This window comes from Podarcis pityusensis (genome assembly GCF_964106645.2).
Source record: "Podarcis pityusensis genome assembly, chromosome: 4".
NCBI lineage: Eukaryota > Metazoa > Chordata > Lepidosauria > Squamata > Lacertidae > Podarcis > Podarcis pityusensis.
The window spans coordinates 74,514,850-74,534,803 of NC_138027.1; the positions used below are offsets into that span (position 1 = coordinate 74,514,850).

A 19,954-nucleotide genomic window follows, 5' to 3' on the forward strand; every position below is an offset into this window, starting at 1 on the left:
ATTTCATACTATTGGTCCCTCTAGCGTCATATTGTCTACACCAACTGGCAGCATATCTCCAGGGTGCTAGGAAAGAGTCTCTGTCCCTGGCCTACCTGGAATTGAACCAGCGACCTTCTGCTTCCAATGCTAATGCTCTCCTAATGAGCTGCAGCCCTTCTCAGGAGAAGCTAGCGATTAAACCAAGGACCTTAAATATGTAAGACGTACACTCTGCAGCCGAGCTATACACTTATCCACATTGTATGTTTCTTTTGGGGGTGTCTTCTTCCATTTCAGATTGGTTCTAGAGAGCCAAATCCAGAGCAGAAGTGGGACTTGTATATAGTCTGTCAGTGGCATCCTTGTAATTTTGACATTAAGCTACTGAAAGGCATTAAAATGCCATTATCAAATAATTTGACCTGCATGCTTTGCAGCCAGTACTTGTGGAGTAAGAAATCTACAGCTACGGCCAGGCATCTGAATCCGAACAATTTCCAGGCATGTCTAATCCTGTGCCTGTTCTGCTGCCCATACCTGCAAATGAGAGGGGATTGTGCCCAACTCCCTAATTTCCAAAAGTGTTAAACAACTGAATGCAACATACTGAGGACTTGGCATCCTCAGGACAGAAGACATTTCAGTAGTAGGGCTTCCAGACTTCTAAGTCAATCTATCGCTTCCAAATCACATCCTCTGAGAAACCAGGCTGTGTTTTACTTTTCCTTTGGGGTTACTCGCTGGTTGTGTTGGCAGTGTTACCCAACGCATTTTTTATCTGTTCTGTACTCCTATTTCATTTTTGCATTTCTTCCACAAGCCAATTTTGTTGTTGTTTCTTGTCAATAGCAAAACGTATTGCCATGTACCAGGAAGCTGATTCCGAGGATGAAGAAGCTGTCCCTAAACCGGCGCCGTTGTCCCAGCGGGACAGTATTAGCAGTCACCAGAGCATTAAGGTTGTCCACAGGAACCAGAGTACAAAATCTCATAGGCGCACGGGGAGCAGAGTGGAAGCCAAAAGGGCGAGCATCCTCTCAAAGCACACGGCTTTCAGTAGCCCCATGGTAAGTATTCCCTTTACGCGGGGGTCTTCCCTCTGAACCATTGTTTTAATCTTTCCATATCTAGGCCCCATCTGCACTATACATTTAAAGCAGTATCATAGCACTTTAGACAGCCGTGGCTTAGCCCAAAGAATCCTGAGAAGTCTAAAGGTTGCTGAGAGACCCCTATTCCCCTCCCTGAGCTGCAGTTCCCAGAGTTCCTGTTAAACTACTCTGGGAATCGTAGCTCTGAGAGGAATAGGGGTCTCCTAGCAACACTCAACACCCTAAGCCAGTGGTTTTCAACCAGTGTGCCGTGGCACCCTGAAGTGCCACAGGCAACACTGGCCTCTGTCCCTCTTTCCTTCCCTCCCTCCTCTGATGCCCTCTTGTGTCTCGCCTCCCAAAGGCTTGCGCAGCTGTTTGTTGCGGCAGCCCTGGCTTCAATCTCCCCAGGCGAATGGTGCCTCTGGGGCTGGCCAGGGGGTGCTTCCCAGGCCTCTGTGAGGCAGTGTGAGGAGGCATCTCTCCTTGGGGTAGGGGGCGGCAGCTCAGGGACCAGGGGCGGCAGCTGTGGCTGCCCAGAGGACTCCCAAGGAGAGAGGAGAGGAGGCTAAGGGAACGCTCCACAAGGGAGGCTGTTCGAAAAAGGCTGAGTGACATAACTGGGCTCCTGAGCCCCACAGAGGTGCTGCAGAAGGAATGTAGATGGTCAAGGGAGCCGTGGCCTCAAAAATTTGAAAACCTCTGCCCTAAACAGACTACATTTCCCAATTCTTTGGGAGAATACATGACCAATCTAAAGTACTGTGATACTGCTTTAAATTGGGATGCGGGTGGCTTTGTGGGTTAAACCTCAGAGCCTAGGACTTGCTGATCAGAAGGTTGGAGGTTCGAATCCCCGCGACGGGGTGAGCTCCCGTTGCTCGGTCCCTGCTCCTGCCAACCTAGCAGTTCGAAAGCACGTCAAAGTGCAAGTAGATAAATAGGTACCACTCCGGCGGGAAGGTAAACAGCGTTTCTGTGCGCTGCTCTGGTTCGCCAGAAGTGGCTTAGTCATGTTGGCCACATGACCCGGAAGCTGTACGCCGGCTCCCTCGGCCAATAAGGCGAGATGAGCGCCGCAACCCCAGAGTCAGTCACAACTGGATCTAACGGTCAGGGGTCCCTTTTACCTTTACCTTTACTGCTTTAAATGTATAGTTTTGATGGAACCTTAGTTGTACTTAGAATAGGGTTGTACAACTTGTGGTTTGCAAATGCAGACCATGAGTCATCTACCCTGCATCCCACCACAGGCTCAATACGTTTCTTGGTTTTGTTCCCTTTGGGGAACCGCAAAAGCAAAGTGACACCTGACACCTGTGTTCAGCTTTGTGAGTAACAAGCTGCGCAGGCCTCTGCTCATACCTCTGTTGGAATCTTTCATGTTTTGGTTTTCTAACGCATTGTTTCCTGCTATGCTCTGCAGGTTTTATGCATGTTACCTCCCCACCTTACCCCCAACAATTTTGAGGCCAGTCATTTTTATAATCAAAGAACATTGTGGCTCCTTAAAGGCTGCTTATTACGGCATGAGTTCTCGTGGATTCGAAAACCCGCCTTGCCAGATGCCCAGGTCCACGAAAGCTTATGTTGCAATCCAGTCTTTTAAAGTGCCACCAGACTCTACAGCTGTTTTTGCTGCAAGAGACGTCATGCGGCTATCCCTAACTTTTGCAAGAAAATCACATGCCGTTTGTGCGCAGCGACGGATGTATCCTCCTTTGATGTTTGGTTTTTGCTGAGGGAGCAGAATTAAAATGCCTCAAATTCCTCAGGAGATTCCAGATAGACATGGGGAGGAGGGAGAAAAGTTGGAACAGAGGCATCAATTGGTGGTAGGCACATGCAGAGTAATTTTCGGATTGTGCTTTGCAAAAGCATGCACAAAGTGTAGTCCTTTCATAAGGTAGATGAGTCTGAAGGAGGAAGGCCTGGTTAGAGCATTTGATAAAAGAGAAAATGCCAGCAACAGTGGTGTTTGGCATGGAGAGTGATTCCTGAAAGGGTCATGAGACACTACAGTGGTACCTCGGGTTACATATGCTTCAGGTTACAGACTCCGCTAACCCAGAAATAGTGCTTCAGGTTAAGAACTTTGCTTCAGGATGAGAACAGAAATCGTGCTCCGGTGGCAGCAAAAGGCCCCATTAGCTAAAGTGGTGCTTCAGGTTAAGAACAGTTTCAGGTTAAGAACGGACCTCCGGAACGAATTAAGTACTTAACCCGAGGTACCACTGTAATTTGACAAAGGAGCAGGCCTCTCCTGATTTTTTATGATGGTTACTGACTGCATACACACCAAACCTATAAAGTACACGCCCCCCACACACCCAAGGGTCCAGGAACTGTAGTTTACTCCTCACTAGGGCCATTGCTTGCTCCTGCCAACCTAGCAGTTCGAAAGCATGTCAAAGTGCAAGTAGATAAATAGGTACCACTCCGGTGGGAAGGTAAACGGTGTTTCCGTGTGTGCTGCTCTGGTTCAGCAGAAGAGGCTTAGTCATGCTGGCCACATGACCCGGAAGCTGTACGCCGGCTCCCTCGGCCAGTAAAGCAAGATGAGCACCGCAACGCCAGAGTCGGCCACGACTGGACCTAATGGTCAGGGGTCCCTTTACCTTTAGGACCATTGCTGTTGTGACGTTACTGGCCATTGGTAGCCCTTGCTGATCTACTGCTGCTTACCCACCAATCTGCCAGTAAATCCCAGCTGTCAGGGATCGTGCTGAGGAGGTCTGCACTGAGGAGGAATGGTGGGAGTCTCTCCCTGCTCCAGATCCAGATCCTGAATCTTTCCAGGAGCAGTGGGACAGTATAGATTTGGAGCAGTGGTTTGCAGAGGGACATAGTTCAGAAGACAGAAGTTGGAAGAACTGGGTGGTGAACAGCTAGGAGAAGAACTGGGAGAGAGAGAGTTAACAGACTAAAATTCTCTGGAAAGCATTCATCCGCTCAGCCCAAGTTCAAGGGGAGCAGATAAGATGACAGCACAGAAAGCACAGTGGTTGTGAGATCAGGTTGCAAGACACAGAAGTGAGGGGGGTGACTAGGGGGGAAGTGGGGGGAACCCTTAATTGGGAGCACCTTCATCCTTAGGAATGGATTCTTTGTTCTCTTGCTGCGTTCATTAAAATCTCTAACTAGTAATAGACTCCTTTCGCTTTGTTCTGTTTATCTCCTACCAAAGGGGGGGAGGAAGTCGAGTCCCTGAAGCCTGACCCCAGCCTACCTTCTGCTATCCGTTTCTGCAATACAACTGCACTAACACAAGCTTCAGAATTAGTGGGTATTGCAGTTTGTTTTGGAGAAGCGAAAAGATATTGGCGTTTGAATCAATACACATACTGCCAACGGTCTTAGCTGAAAACTTCTCTAAAGATGATTGGCAGGTGCACGGTCAAACATTGTCGCTTTCAGGTTACTCTTAGGGTTATCTACCCCGATGTAAACAAGGAATGGTCATTACTTTGCTTCAGAGTGTTTGCAAGCCAGGGGGAAGATTATCCCACCCCCCTTGCATACTGGAAAACGGTATTTGTAAAGCACAGGGCTTGGATTACGATATTCCGTGGGGCGAGAAAAAGTGGGTTTCTCCAAAGACACAGATGGGATTATCAGAGATATGCTTGACAGAGCACATCTGCAGAACAAGCTCAGCCTGGAGACTTGGAAAAGGGTGCCCTCAAAATGCGCCAGCCTGCAAGGGATTAACTTTGCCTGTCTTTCGATTCCAGGAAAAAGATATCACGCCAGATCCTCATTTGCTGCAGAAAGTCGACGAGTGTGCGAGCTACCTGGAGATCACGAGGAGCCACGACCGACCGTTATCGCAGCTGTCCCCCGAACTCTCTGACATCTTTGACTTTTTCATAGCACTGACCATTTGCAATACGGTGGTTGTCACGTCTCCGAACCAGCCGCGGCAGAAGGTAGGTTAGGGGATGTTAGGTGCCGGCATGGTTGCTCGAGAGCGAACAGGCAAGACTCCCACCGGTCTTTTCCAGGCTTTATTATCTGTACAAGACATTTACAGTGAAGAGCGTCTCAAGTCCATGTCTGCTCAATCGCTAGCAGAATCTGGGAGTGGGCGATCTTTAAACCTTCCCCAGCATAACAGTCATTTGACCCCCATCCTTCTCCTCCCCTCTCTGCGTGCGAACCAACTGCACAGGGAGGGCGCTGGCAAAGGGGGATTTTCCTCCTCTCCGCCTTGCTCAGGCTTGGTGTTGCGGCTCTCTCTAGCATCTTCTGATCTCTGCCTTCCTTCCCCAATGGAGGCGGGACTTCCCTCCTCACCGGAGGAAGAGCTGCTTCACACGATTGGAGGCTCCCTGTAACACAGCTGCCCTTCCGCCTCTTGCCTCTGAGCTGATGGCAGTTCCCTGACAGGGGAGAAACCGTGCAAAGCAGCTTAAGCCTGCTTTAGGATAGATTTTTGAAAGCCATGACGTGAAAACCTAAGAAGAGGCTGCTGGATCAGTCTGATGGCCCATCTAGTTCTGATGGCTTCATCCTGTGCTCACAGTGGCCAACCAGATGCTTTTGGGCAGCTGCGACTCTGCTTCTGCAGACTTTGGTGTGTCTGCGTGTTCCCTCTGAAAGAATCCCTGCAGAGATAATGGCTCTGACTTCTGAAAAAGTATAGTTTGATCCTGAGCATGTCCTCCCAGGCATATTTACTGCCATTTCCATGGACTTTGTCAAGGGCAGCGTTGATCTCATTAAATTTAATTGCAAAGAACCCTATACTGGAGCTGTATGGGGCGGGGGGGAACCAATGTTTGATTATTCCTCTTTTCAGGCAATACAAGGATGATTTTAAACCACTTGGAGGTTTTGTTTCTAGCAATTTAGCAGCATATAAATTTTGTTAAATAAACAAAGAATACTACATTGGGAGAAAGGCGCTATATTTGTGTACATCTCATTTAAGGATTCGCCTGGCTGACAACAGTTATTCGTGCCTAGGGCTTGTGCCTGCTCCTGATGGCTCCACTGTCAAAGTCAGATAGGGCAAGAAAGGATGAAAAGGGGCAGATTCTTGGACAACTATTGGGGTTTTTTTTAATATAATCACAGTAGTGTTGTTGGGCTCCAACTCCCATCAGCCCCAGCCATCATGGCCAATGGTGACGGTTTATGCCGTTGGTTACAGCATAGTGCTGATAATGCCAAGGTTGCAGGTTCGATCCCTGTATGAGACAGCTGCATATTCCCGCATTGCAGGGGGTTGGACTAGATGATCCGCAGGTTCCCTTCCAACTCTACAATTCTACCATCTGGAGGGCCTCAAGTTCCTGCGCCTGCTGTGGAATAACCTTGTGCGCTGTTTTTATTTTTTGCTTTTGGAAGCCTTTTATTAGCTCCAGAAATGTGTGCAAAACATCCGCTGTGCTCTGCTTCTATTAATTTGCTCTGTCAGATTTACATAGGCTGATTTCTCACCCAAGTCTCCCTTCTTGGTGGTTGGTCCTTGTTCCTTTTTCTTTTTATAAATTTATTTATTTGGTTTTTCAACTTAAAATTTTACAGAAATATATCAAACATAAATCATAAAAACAAGATTCCGAGGAATCTCCTGGACTTCCATCCTCCCCTTTAGTGGATCCTATTATTAATCAATTCTGCATCTTTTATAAAAATCCAAACCCTTTACCTCTTCCTTTATATCCAGAATCAACCTTAAACTACAAGTGATATTCCAATCCTACTAACAATTTTAACTGTTTACAATGGTCTTTAAGATAAGTTATAAATTTTCCTCATTCCTTATTGAAATTTATTTCTGACACTTCCGGTCATTTTAGCCATTTCAGCATAGTCCATTAACTTCATCAGCCATTCTTCTCTGGTAGGAACTTTATCTTCTTTCCATTTCTGGGTGAGTAACATCTGTGCAGCCGTGGTTGCATACATAAGTAGTCTTTTCTGCTCCTTTGGGATTTCGGCAACTAGAATTCCTAAAAGGAGGTCTTCAGGCTTTTTAACAAAGGTTATTTAAAACATTTTTTCAACTCGTTTTATATCATTTCCCAAAATCCTTTTACTATCTTACAATTCCACCACATATGATAAAAGGTGCCTTCTTTTTCCTTACATTTCCAGCATACATTTGAGCATGTTTTATACATTTTTGTTAATTTACTAGGAGTTAAATACCACCTGTACATCATTTTTGGTCCTCGTTTCTTAAGGTTCGGATCAGATTTGAGCTGAAGTCTCCCGTCAAGACCATCGAGGACTTCATTCGGAGACTCACGCCCAGCCGCCTGACGTCCGGCTCCAACAACAGCAGCTCGTCCAGCCTGGCCACCAGCAAATCGACACAGCGAGCTGGTTCCAGCATGATCTCGTCCGCATCCACGGAAAGCACTTTACTCAACGAAGAAGAAAAGCTAGCTAACTCTGCCCAGGTGAATAACAATAGCTACAATTCCCAGCAGCCCAAATGGACACTGGGCAATGGGCCGAGAGAGGGTGAACTACGCTACGAGGCAGAGAGCCCAGACGAAGCCGCCCTTGTCTATGCGGCAAGAGCCTACGACTGCGCTTTGGTTGGTAGGCTTCCTGACCAGGTCTCTGTAGAGCTGCCTCACCTGGGGAGACTGACCTTTGAACTCTTGCACATTCTGGGCTTCGACTCCATCCGGAAACGGATGTCTGTGGTGGTCAGGCATCCTCTCACCGATGAGATCAATGTTTACACTAAAGGAGCGGATTCGGCTATCATGGATCTCCTTCTGCCCTGCTCTTCAGGTACAAACTTCCCCTCTCAGCTTATGGAAAAAAGCATAACAGCTTAGGGCTGACTTTCTCTGCCACGACACAGATAGATTTGTGCCCTGCTGTAATTTTTTTTGAGGAACTATGTTCATAGCATCTTCCGTCTTTATGATCTCTTTAGAAGCAGCAACCTGACAGTGAGGTATCGGCCCTTTGGCTGAACAAATCTAAAAATGGATGAGCTTTCACTCGCTCTAGTATTCAATGTATTGTGCTGGGTTATTTTTTTCCAGAATTTTTATATTTGGAGCAGTTTTTCCTGTCCATTTGCAGAGATTTGTGTTCTGCACTTAAGCAGGGGGGATCTGAAATCAATAAAAAGTGGCTATGTTCTGTAGTCGATGCTTTGATGTCGCCAATAAAATATGAGGCTGAAATGAACTCTGTACTTCGGATTTGCTAGTCAAATTGGATTGTTTTCTTTGACACATTTGCAACTTGTGGATCCGTGAACTTCAGTCCTTTAGTCTTGAGACAGCAAATGTTGGTTTCAGCATAAATTTCTTATCATAATTAACTTAATATTACTGGGAAACACTAGAGCAAATTGCCGTGAAATCGTTTTCATTCTGCATTATTTGTTTAATAAAATAAACAAATATGCAAGCTTGGACTTTTTGTCCTTCACATACGTAAGTTAGACTAGGACCACAGAATTAAGAACTGTTTGTCATTCTAGCACCGAAAGGAAGCTTCCCTATTCTGATATGCTACTTAGATCTTGCAACCTAAAAAAACTTGCTTCAGAATGTCTGCTTCTTGCTAGCTGAAAGAGAGCTCTAGTTAGAGAAATGTGTGGTGACAAATGCAATCACGTATTATTATTACAATTTAAAATATGAACAATTTATAATGCTCATTTATTCAGTAACAACACGGAACACTGGCTTAGGTTAGAGAATCCTGGGAAACGGAGGATTATTTGTCACAGAAACAAGTTTTTAGCCCTCCTTTTTCTTTATATATATATATATATATATATATATATATATATATATATATATCGAGATGGTTTCTACTCCATTTTGTGAAGACCTCTGATGGCTCACCAAAGATAATTTAAGTAATACATCTAAAAATAACAAAATGCCACCCAGCATAAGTATTAACAAATTCAGCAAAGCAACCAGGCTAAAGTTGATGCTATGCAATGAAGGCTCAAAACTCCAAATCCATATCAGTGCATTTCTTTCTGTTCCTCCCCTTGTTATCATCTCTTCTACCTACTTTTCCTTAACAAAAAAACAACAACAAACCAACCTCAAAGCTTAGAAGCAAAGTTCATAAAACTCCAGTATTGTCCAGAAAATCAAAACATTCCATAGGTACATGGTCTTGATGGCATCTGAGGCCCATTGTCTATGTACCACCCTAGTTCCATCTCTTTGATTCCTCCCCATAGTGAGCTACATTAGTGCAACCCAGCACAACTCATTTTGTAGAAATAGGATTGCAACCAATAAAGTAGGACAGACATGTCCTTCTCATGGAATAAATGATACACCTGCAGCTATATCAATGCAAGCAACTGAACAGAAAGGAAACATTAAAAAATAATAATACAAGACTTTCTGGCACATTTTTAAATAAGAGAAAAACTATGTGGCATACACAAAATAATGGTCTTTGAGCAGGAAGATTTGGGGTTTCCCGGGGGAATACTAGTGTTGCTATTATATATATGGCTTTTCTTTCCAGCCATGAGAGAGAGAACAGGATTGTTCATTTTTAGACTACCAAATTACTGGTATTTAATAATTTTTAAGTGTTTTGCTTTTTTAAAAAAAAAATCATTTCCAGATGACCCTAGAGACAGACATCAAAAGAAAATCCGAAGCAAAACTCAGAATTTTCTTAATCTTTATGCTGCTGATGGGCTGAGAACTTTGTGCATTGCAAAGAAAGTAAGTGCCTGAAACATCCTAAATTCATTTGGGGGGGTGTATCTCACATATATGAGTATCTTATATATATATATATATAAACACAGCATGAGGTATTTTCAAACCTACTGAAACCATGGGGTTATTCATCCGGTGTCTCTGTGCTGGTCCGTGGCCTTTTATGTTCCTTTGATGTGAATGTTGCTCCTCCTTGCCTCCCTCCCTCCCTATTTCCTTCCTCAACAGGTCCTGAGCAAGGAAGACTATTCCTGCTGGTTGAAAAGTCACATTGAAGCAGAATCTTCCATCAACAACCGGGAAGAGCTGCTGTTCCAGTCGGCCGTTCGGATAGAGACTGATTTGCATCTTCTAGGTAACAGCAAGCAGAAAAGAAAGGCATTGTTAGGGTGAACTTGAGAAGCATTCTCTCAGTGGTTGCCATTAATCTCTGGAATTACTTGCAGTCAGGTGGTATATCAGCTGACATGGATGCAGCATATTCTGGAACACCTGACTGCGCTTTCGATTTTCCTAGTCCACCTAGTCCCACATAATACAGTCATACCTCGGGTTGCAAACGTGATCCATGTGGGAGGCACGTTCGCAACCCGCAGCGTTCGCAACCCACAGTGCCGCCTCTGCACACACGCCTGACACGCTTTGGCGCTTATGCGCAAATCACAATTTAGCACTTCTGCGCGAGCGCCGAAATCCGGAAGTAACCCGTTCTGGTACTTCCGGGTTCAGCGCAGTCCGTAACCCGAAAACACGCAACCCACAGCGTTCGCAACCCAAGGTATGACTGTAAAGGGGGAATTCAAGTGGAGCCCTCACAGTCACAGAACAGCTTTTGAGCCAGTCAGTGCCTCTGTTAACTCCGTTGACAACCACCTTTCACCTTGTTCCATAGGATCCATCAACATGCTTTTTAAGGGTCAATGAGAGCTTCAGGGGGAGAGAGGAACTGCAAAAATCCCCTCCTCTTTCTTTTTCTTTTAATTATACTTTGTTAAATTTCAACATTTTTGACATATACAATCAAAACACAATTTTGTCTTATTTTTGTCGACTTCCCGCCCCCTTTTCCATGGAGTTGTTGTTTCTCCCCTTCTGCCCTGTCTTCTATCTATTAAATCATAACCACAATATTCTAGAATTACTTCTGTTGTTCATAGCTCAAATCCTACCTCGCAAGTTCATCATACTATAATATTTCTTCACGTGGTCCGAAAAAGGCATCCATTCTTCCATAAAACACTCATCATTAGATTCTCTTAATTTTCCCAGTTCTGCATAGTCCATTATCTTACTTATCTAGTCTTCTTTGGTGATGATTCATCCCTTCCTCTTTCCTTACCGGAAGAATCCACTGCAGCAGCAGTCCCTACAGTGGTGTAGGGGTGGCACCGCCGCTCTCCCAGCCCCCGAACGCACAAGGTTAAGTGTGTGTGGTTATCTATTTAAAGTCCTGGTTTTAATTTTGCTTCCGTTTGCTTTGTGTCGTAGGTGCGACGGGCATTGAGGACCGTTTACAGGACGGAGTCCCAGAAACCATTGCAAACCTGCGTAAGGCCGGGCTGCAGATCTGGGTTCTAACTGGAGACAAACAGGAAACAGCCGTTAATATTGCTTATGCCTGCAAGCTGTTAGACCACGACGAAGAAATCATCACCTTGAATGCCGATTCGCCGGTATGGTGACACTGCCGTCCAGTGCTGGGCCTTGTAAATCTAGCGGGCTCTCAGCCTTTCATAGCATGTTTGGCCAGGCTGGAGGCTTACTAAACATGTATACCTAGACATTCCTGCATAATATGTGAGCTACCAAGCCAAGCACAGCCTTCCAGCCATGCGTGGATGCCACCCCGCCCTGGGAATGCTTGATAAACCTCATTTTTTGCTGCAGTGATTGTCCTCCATCTGGTAAAGGTAAAGGGACCCTGGACCATTAGGTCCAGTCGTGGCTGACTCTGGGGTTGCGGCACTCATCTCGCTTTATTGGCCGAGGGAGCCGGTGTACAGCTTCCGGGTCATGTGGCCAGCATGACTAAGCCACTTCTGGCGAACCAGAGCAGCGCACAGAAACGCCGTTTACCTTCCCGCCGGAGCGGTACCTATTTATCTACTTGCACTTTGACGTGCTTTCGAACTGCTAGGTTGGCAGGAGCAGGGACTGAGCAACGGGAGATCACCCCGTCGCAGGGATTCAAACTGCCGACCTTCCGATTGGCAAGTCCTAGGCTCTGTGGTTTACCCCACAGCGTCACCCGCATCCCCCCTCCATCTGTTAGGCCACATTAAATGTGTGACCGGCTGTGTTCAGCTTGCAGGTTGTGCAAGCCTGGCCTGGAGGTAAAATGTCCCAAAGGGATGTGCTTGATTATGAATCACAGAATTATAGAGTTGAATGGGACCCTGACGGTCATCTAGTCTAACCTGCCATGCATTGCAGGAATCTCAGCTAAAGCACCCAGGACAGATGGCCATCCAACCTCTGCTTTAAAATCGTCCCAGCAAAGATGACCATTGCATATGGAAGCTCTTCTGCAAAGTTCTAATGCTGTTTTCTTTTTTAATCTTCCAATCTCTCCCCTCCCCTCCTTCTGAGTGGCTGTCCTTATTCTGGTGGTTTTCATTTATATGTTGCTTTGGATAACACTGATTTAAAGAAATTAGGAATTTCTCAAGTAAAGCAAATCGAGATCATGGAGCAAAACCCAGAGCTTGCCTCTTTTTTCTTCTCGCTGTAACTCCACACACTCAATTTTTTGTTGTCTTTTATTCTAGGAAATGTGTGCTACATTGCTGGAGCAACACTTGAAACGCATCGAGTCTAAATGTTCGAACGAAGTGGCTGAAAAACCTACCGGGAACTCGCAAGTGAGGTTCACCCCTCTCTATGTGCCGACATCAGTCTTGGTGCATCCCAACTTGGGCTTGGTGGTTGACGGAAGGACCTTGGCTTATGCCCTCGACAAAGGCCTGCAGGACAAATTCCTTTCGCTAGCCAGGAGGTGCCGCTCTGTGCTGTGTTGCCGCTCAACCCCAATTCAGAAGGGGATGGTTGTGAAACTGGTCAGAGACAAACTCAAAACAATGACTTTGGCAATAGGCAAGTACCTTGGCTTTCAGTCTGATTAGCAAACAAACACAAAGGCAGGACATTTTCTTTCTTTCAGCCAGAGCTATCGCTCTTCCATTTTAAGTGGAAGTGGGGAACATTTTCTAGCGCGAAATGTTTCCTTCCCTTCCTTGCATTTCTTGTGGGCAAACTTCCAGGAGCCACATGGCTTTGGTGGAGCCAGAAGCAAAAACCAGTGGAGAAATGAATGTAATTTTTACAGCAGAGATCACTTCTTTGTTCAGAGCAATGCATAAGCTGCCGCAAGCTTTTAGGGCACTTGTGAAGGGCAAGAAGATATGAAGGAGATGGCAGACAGATTAAAACAGAGAAGGCAGCTTTTGTGGGGAAATGATATTTGCCAATTTGGGGGTCAGCGGGGGGGCAGGTCATACAAAATTGAAATCGATTGCATGAATTTTAGACCTTCCTGAGCCATTTTGGTCTCAGGCACCCTCCCCACTTGAGGTAGTAGTGCATTTTCCTTTGCTAAGTTCAGAACATGGCAAGAAGCTAGCCCTGTTGTATTGGGGAATCCTGCTGCCCACACTGCTTGGCAGGACACTGGGCGCCTGACCCAAAGTCCTGCCCTTACCATCTCACAGCTTCCTGTGCAAGGAAGGATGAAGGAGGAAGGTGGGTGCTTAGCTCCTATCTTGCATAAGACAGAGCAGGATGGGGGCCACGTAGGCCTAACAACCCTTCCCCTCCCTCCTTTGCCAAGAGGAATTGGAGTCTTTAACTCCCACCCCTTAGTGTGGGGTCCCAAACTGTGTTTCATTAGACATTTTGGAAAGTGCTTATTCAAGATTCCCTCTCCCTCTCCCAGTCCTCATTTCACACCAGGGTGCTGTTGGCATGTCTCTGTAATTCATCAAGGAGAAACCACAAAAAAGTATGATTTCCTTGGGAACATTTGGTGCTCTCTCATCAATCTCAGCCTGCCTTTCAGCCTCTGGAACTGAGGAAAACTCTTTTGTTTTTCCACTACTTCACCGCCATGTATTACTCGCCGAGTGCGTTCTATCGCTATTCTTGGCACGATCCTGTGGGTTCTGGAAGAAGGCATTTCCCCTCCAGTCTTGTGGGAACGGTTATTCCTTTCGAAGGGTGAAAACTGTGAGGTATTTCTTGTGCATAGATGAGGCGTCCCCAGAGCGTTTTCTGCCTGAGGCAAAGGACAAGATGGCGCCCTCCTTCCCATTCCACATACAAAAGCCAACCAGACTGGCAGATAAACCTTACTTTGAAGCTGGCGACCGGGCAGTGCTGTCCACCACACTTAAGAACAGCGGCCTAGATTGGGGGAGAGGCAGTGCAGGATATAGGGCACTCATCCATCTTCCCAGCATCTAGAATCTGCCCCCTCCCGCCAAGCATCTGCTGCCTGAGGCTCACTCTGCCTAATGGCAGGGCTGGGCCTGGGTGGGTTTGTTTTACAGAACAGGGCAGTGTTTTCCAGCTTCGTATATCCGACTGGCATCTGTTTGCAGCACTGTGACTGAAGCGGGGAGGGTGCCAAGGCTTTCTTTCCGACCAGCCATCCCTCCGATCCCCATAGCATATGTTCAAGGGCCAGGGTTCTCTGGAAACACCCACTAGCATAAATTGCACTTTGGCTTCATGAGCAGAGATCTGAAAATTACACAGACTAATGCAATGAGAAACCTGGGTTGTGAGAGAAGGAGCGCTAGCCTCGCAAATCTAATTGCTTTTAGCTTTAGAGAGGAAACAGACAATGGAGATTGTTTTTGCATGCATTTCCCTTCAGCGCTTCTGCCCCCGAAAAAATATACCCTTTTAGGTATATGATTATTGCGGGCAGATATAGGAGCAAAGGTCTGAAGCATGTTTTGCATTATTTTTGAGAAAGATAATGCTATAAGGTCAGCAGCAGTGCTTCAGAACAATGAGAAAAAGGACAAGTCCATCTGCTTTGACAGTCTTATTAAAAGATAAAGCTCAATAGAGCCTGTGGTTGCCTATTATTTCTGGCTTTCTTCTGTCTCCACAATTAGAATCGTCTTTGCTGACCGGCGATTAATTAACGTATGTAGTTATTGCTAGCATTCCACACACACACACCAGCTAAAAAGTCTCCCACAGCTGTTTGGGAGTAAAAGCAGGTAGCCTGGGAGCAACAGCAGGCAGTAAAAGAAGGCAGCCCCTTTTCTTGGGCTTACAATCTAAAAGACATGACACGAAAGGAAAAGGGAATCTGTAAGGAAGAGGAAAACAAGCAAACCCACTTGGAGGGGAACCAGTTCAGGGAGAAGAGAAGCCAAAGGAATCAGTTTCTCAGCAGGGCCTATGGAGCAATCCTGCTTTCCATCTCTCCCTTTACACCAAAGATTTGAATAAACTCACCAATCACTGAGAGATGGCGCATTTTGGATGACACCAATTTCCCCCCATTTAACCATAGGGTGGAACTGAATATATTATTCTAGCTATAATAATAAACTAAACCCCCCCCCCCCAAAAAAACCACTGCTGTTCAGCAGGTTGATCCTATTTGTTTCTATGAAGATGCATCAGATTATCAGAGCCAAACATTGCGCTCTCACAGAACTAACTCAAGGGGACTAGAAACTTGTTCTCTCTTTAAAATAAAATATCAGCATTCTAGGTGCAGTTCTGTATCCGTTACTGTATGGTGCACATCAATTTGCAGAACACGCACCTTCCTGATACTACTTCCCATGTGTATTTCCAACTAGACAGGTACTTTACAGGTACGGGTGGCCAAGTGAAAAAAGGACAGGGTCCCTACACATTTTAACAGGTGTGCAAAAGAGGGGATTTCACCATGTGCAGTTTTTCATGCACCACTATTAAAACGTAGGAGTTCAGTTCAGCCGTACTGTTGTTTCCAAGAACTGGGCTCCCTTTCTCATTTGTCTGGCATATTTGCTAAGGAGAACAGGTGTGCTGCTCTGCTTTATACTACTTCATTTGATGGTTATGCATGTAATTAGTGAAGTTCAGTCTGCACAAGCAATTTAGATTGGGCTTTGCAATTAATTCCACAGCAACGTAGCCATTTCACTGCTAAATATGGCCCTGTTCCTTTTTCCTTTTCCCTTGATTTTCCATTGCTTCTTTTGCCACTGGTCATGTCTGCTTCAATTAAAAACAAATGACATCTCTTTCTCCCTCCCTCCCTCCTCCCCCCCAACCCCAATTGTTACCAGGTGACGGAGCAAACGACGTCAGTATGATCCAAGTAGCTGATGTTGGTGTGGGGATCTCGGGGCCAGAAGGCATGCAGGTACCGTATGCAGACCGAGAAGCCACCCCGGGAAAGAGTTGGGTCCATATGTTTTCCATATGTCCACTTGCGTCTCGTTCCCCCGTTGTGCTGCAGCAAGACACTTTGCGACAGCCGCTGCAGATTTCCGAGGTCTCGTGAGCTGCCTGCCCCAAGGTGGGCCAGCTGGGCTTTGCAAAAGTTACTTTAGCAGAGCTTACGTTTGCGCAGCTTCACCTTTCGGCTAAGTTTCCTTTATAAAACTGTAAAACATCTAAAATACTTTAAAAATAGTTCTCTTAATTTTCCCCCTCAATTGCCATGTACAGTGGTACCTCTGGATACGAATGGGATCCTTTCCGTAGCCCTGTTCGCATCCAGAGCAGAATGCAACCCGTGTTTGCTTGGGTCGCTATTCGCCCCTTCTGCGCATGCGTGTGATGTCATTTTGAGCGTCTGCGCATGTGCGAGCAGCAAAACCCGGAAGTAATGCATTCCGTTACTTCCGGGTCACCGTGGAGTGTAACCTGAAAACGCTCAACCTGAAGCGACTTTAACCCGAGGTATGACTGTACCTTGAATGTTCTGTTTTTCCTTAATTACTGCCTTTTGCTCTTGACGTCTGTTCCTGTCTCCTAGAGTCATCATTCAGTACAGTTGTCTTAACTTTGTACAACTAAGAGCACAACCAGATGGCGGTACTTTTGGGGATTGGTAGCACTGCTTTATGACGCCTGAGCCCTTAAATAGAGAGGCGCTTCAGACTCTTGCAGGTGCCCCCCCCCCCCGGCAAAAGCAAACAGGGGCCACACAATGTAAGAAGCTGTCTGACAGACAGAACGAGAAGCTTTTCCCATGGTTGTATTTATACCATGGAAAGGGCTTGCCCTGTTTCGTTTCTGCCTGCCACGCAACTGTTAAAGGCAGAAGAGACCTGCTCTCCTCCATTGCTAACCCTAAGCCATGCAAAGAATTCAGTGAGTAAATAGCAGCAGCAAAAATTAGGAAATGATGTGTTAATATGCAGTGGTACCTCGGGTTAAGTACTTAATTCGTTCCGGAGGTCCGTTCTTAACCTGAAACTGTTCTTAACCTGAAGCACCACTTTAGCTAATGGGGCCTCCTGCTGCTGCCGCGCCGCCGGAGCACGATTTCTGTTCTCATCCTGAAGCAAAGTTCTTAGCCTGAGGTACTGTTTCTGGGTTAGCGTAGTCTGTAAGCTGAAGCGTATGTAATCTGAAGCGTATGCAACCCGAGGTACCACTGTATTCTGAAATGAGAAATATTGAAAATGGACATCTGTGACCATATAACATTCACTGGCAAGATGAAGTGAGGAGATGCTGGAAATAAACACACACCTCAAGCCTTGATAAGCAACAACAAAAGTTCTCTGAGCATGTGCAGTTTTCTGCCTTAAAAACATACTTTATCCACCATTGGGTTTTTTGCTCATTCTCTGCTCTGCCTTTGGCCAGCCAGTAACTCCCAGCCTAATCTACCTCACTTGGCTGTTGTGAAGTTCTAAAAGGGATATTAAAATGGCTGCAAAAAAAGAACTTAGTCTTTATATCATAGGCATCAGGTTTTATTTCCTTTAACCACAGAGATGCAATTTTGTTCTGTAAAGGGCCATGTTTTCTCATCCATGAACCTAAAACTAAGAGCTTGTTTATATCTTTTCTTGGAGGCTTACCTCACAAGAGAGGCCTCGGATGCCATAAATGCAGAGAAATCTTGAGAAAAGAGCAGCTTTTCCCATCATCTCACTAAATATTTATTTTATCATCAAGTATCGTCTTGGCTTCCATAAGTGTTGGTTTTATGAATGGGAATTATTAAATAGTGGTTTGTGCCACATGCCGTTGTTCCTATGAAATGTGGAAGGAAATTGAGTCTGTCAGTGCGTTCAAATAGCTTTCTCCTCTCCTCTCTCTCTCTCCCTGATCAGAAATAGACCTAAAGGGGGGGGGGGGGAGGGAAATGCAGTCAGGCAATTTTGTGGAAATACTAAAGTAAACACGTTTGCATTTTCATTCCATTATGTAGAAAGATTGAAGAACAGAGAAATGGGAAAACTAACGGACAGTCTTCTAATATTTATAAACAGCAAGTTAAATGTATTGTTCATGGCCAGCCATTCTTGGCCATCCTCTCGATTTGTCAGGCAGATTCCTGGTGCGTTGCTTGGGGTGGCTGGCTGGCTGATGCCAATAGGTGCCGAGGGTCCGAGAAGGACCATTGCTCCAATGTGAACGCCAGCTTTGGGAAACTGATCAGTCATCTTCCCCATCTCCCCCTCCAGTAGGGGTGGGGGGTGATCAGAGTCTGTGAGTGGAATATGACTGAGAGAGGGGGGGAAATGGAAGGGATGGAGGATTTGGAAGCATCTTAGAGAGCAGTTAACTCCCCCTGGGGATCTGGTGTGGGGCAGTGAAAATAAGAACTTAGCAGCTGTCTGCTGAGTCTAGCCAGTGGCCCCTCTAGTCCAACATCTGTTCTCCCACTAGCAAGCCAGGTGCCTATGGTTAGCCCAAAAGCAGGAGCTGAGCAGAACAGTGCCCTCCCCTTTTGTGATTCCCAGCAACTGACATTCAGAAGCAGGCTGTCCTGACAGTGGAGGCGGAACATGGACATTGTGCCTAGTATTCATTGGTGGCTTTGTCCTCCATGAATTTAACTAAACCTTTTATTTGGTGGACATCACTGCCACTTGTGAGGGGCGGATTCCATGGTGTAACTAGGTGTTCTGGGGTTCTACTGCACTTATGCTTACATAAACACCTGTATCCTTACTTCCTGTGAGCCCAGAAATCCCAATGAAATGGGAAGCGCTGCAGAAAATATCAAGCAATGAATGTTCCAGCGACATCCACCGTAGCAGTTCTCAGTGGAGTCACTTGCATAAGAATAAGCCTTTGAGTGATAAGATATTGAAAGATTGACAAATCAGCCTTGGAGCACTTTAGTAAGCTGATCAGAGGACATTTCCTCCCTTTTGTGAATATCTGTGTTCCCAGCATTATTTCAGGGGCATCTGTGGATTTCTGCTTGTTTCCACCTAAAATTGTTTTATATATATATATTAAAAAAAAAATTGTTCAAGTAACATATGCAGAAGGATAATGTCAACTCTTCTTGCCTTGAAGGCTGTGATGGCAAGTGACTTCGCAATCCCAAAGTTCCGGCACTTGGAAAAACTCTTGCTTGTGCATGGCCATTGGTGTTACTCACGACTCGCCAACATGGTGCTGTATTTCTTCTACAAAAATGCAGTAAGTGTGTGTTAGCTTTGTAGCCTGAACATGTTTCCGGATTGTACTTAGGAGTGCCTTTTCACTTACGCCATCTGCTGAGAAGATGGTGACGCTTTTGATTTTTGCTTTGACCTGTTAATCGTGACTCGTGCTTGCAGAACCTTGCATGCACAACATACAGAAACTTCTTTTGGAGGCAGAATATGGAGCAGAACACAGCACCCTGCCATGAATGGGGAGGGTGCAAAACACAACATCCTGCCAAAATAGGGGAGGACAGGAGGATGTTAACTCTGGTGCTCCAGAATCTATGTTGACTTCACATAGTGGGGATGGGGAATATGGCCCTCCAGATATTGTTGCACTCCAAGTCCCATCGGCCACAGCCAGAATGGCTGATGGTCAGGAATGATGGGGATTGTAGTGCAGCTAATCTTGGAGGACCACAGGTTCCTCCATTCTAGAGCTTTCTAGGAGCAATTCACTTTGCTGGTTCTGAACTATAGTCACCGAAATGGCTTGGACCCAAGTATATGAGAGATGTGTTCAGTCGCACTCCATATAAGCAGCCCAAATGCTTGTGTTAAG

General features: G+C 45.8%; 1 protein-coding gene across 1 annotated transcript in view; it reads left to right on the forward strand.

Annotated features, from left to right (window-relative positions):
* Positions 1 to 372: 372 nt before the first annotated feature.
* Positions 373 to 19,954, forward strand: part of ATP10A (ATPase phospholipid transporting 10A (putative)) — a 32,632-nt gene continuing 13,050 nt past the window's right edge. Inside the window, exons 1-9 of the mRNA XM_081001297.1 lie at positions 373 to 1,049; positions 4,808 to 5,002; positions 7,268 to 7,829; positions 9,657 to 9,760; positions 9,986 to 10,112; positions 11,246 to 11,430; positions 12,526 to 12,850; positions 16,054 to 16,130; positions 19,259 to 19,384. Of these exons, the coding sequence (XP_080857423.1) occupies positions 846 to 1,049; positions 4,808 to 5,002; positions 7,268 to 7,829; positions 9,657 to 9,760; positions 9,986 to 10,112; positions 11,246 to 11,430; positions 12,526 to 12,850; positions 16,054 to 16,130; positions 19,259 to 19,384 (1,905 nt within the window). The 5' untranslated portion in view covers positions 373 to 845. The remainder of the gene's footprint in view (positions 1,050 to 4,807; positions 5,003 to 7,267; positions 7,830 to 9,656; positions 9,761 to 9,985; positions 10,113 to 11,245; positions 11,431 to 12,525; positions 12,851 to 16,053; positions 16,131 to 19,258; positions 19,385 to 19,954) is intronic.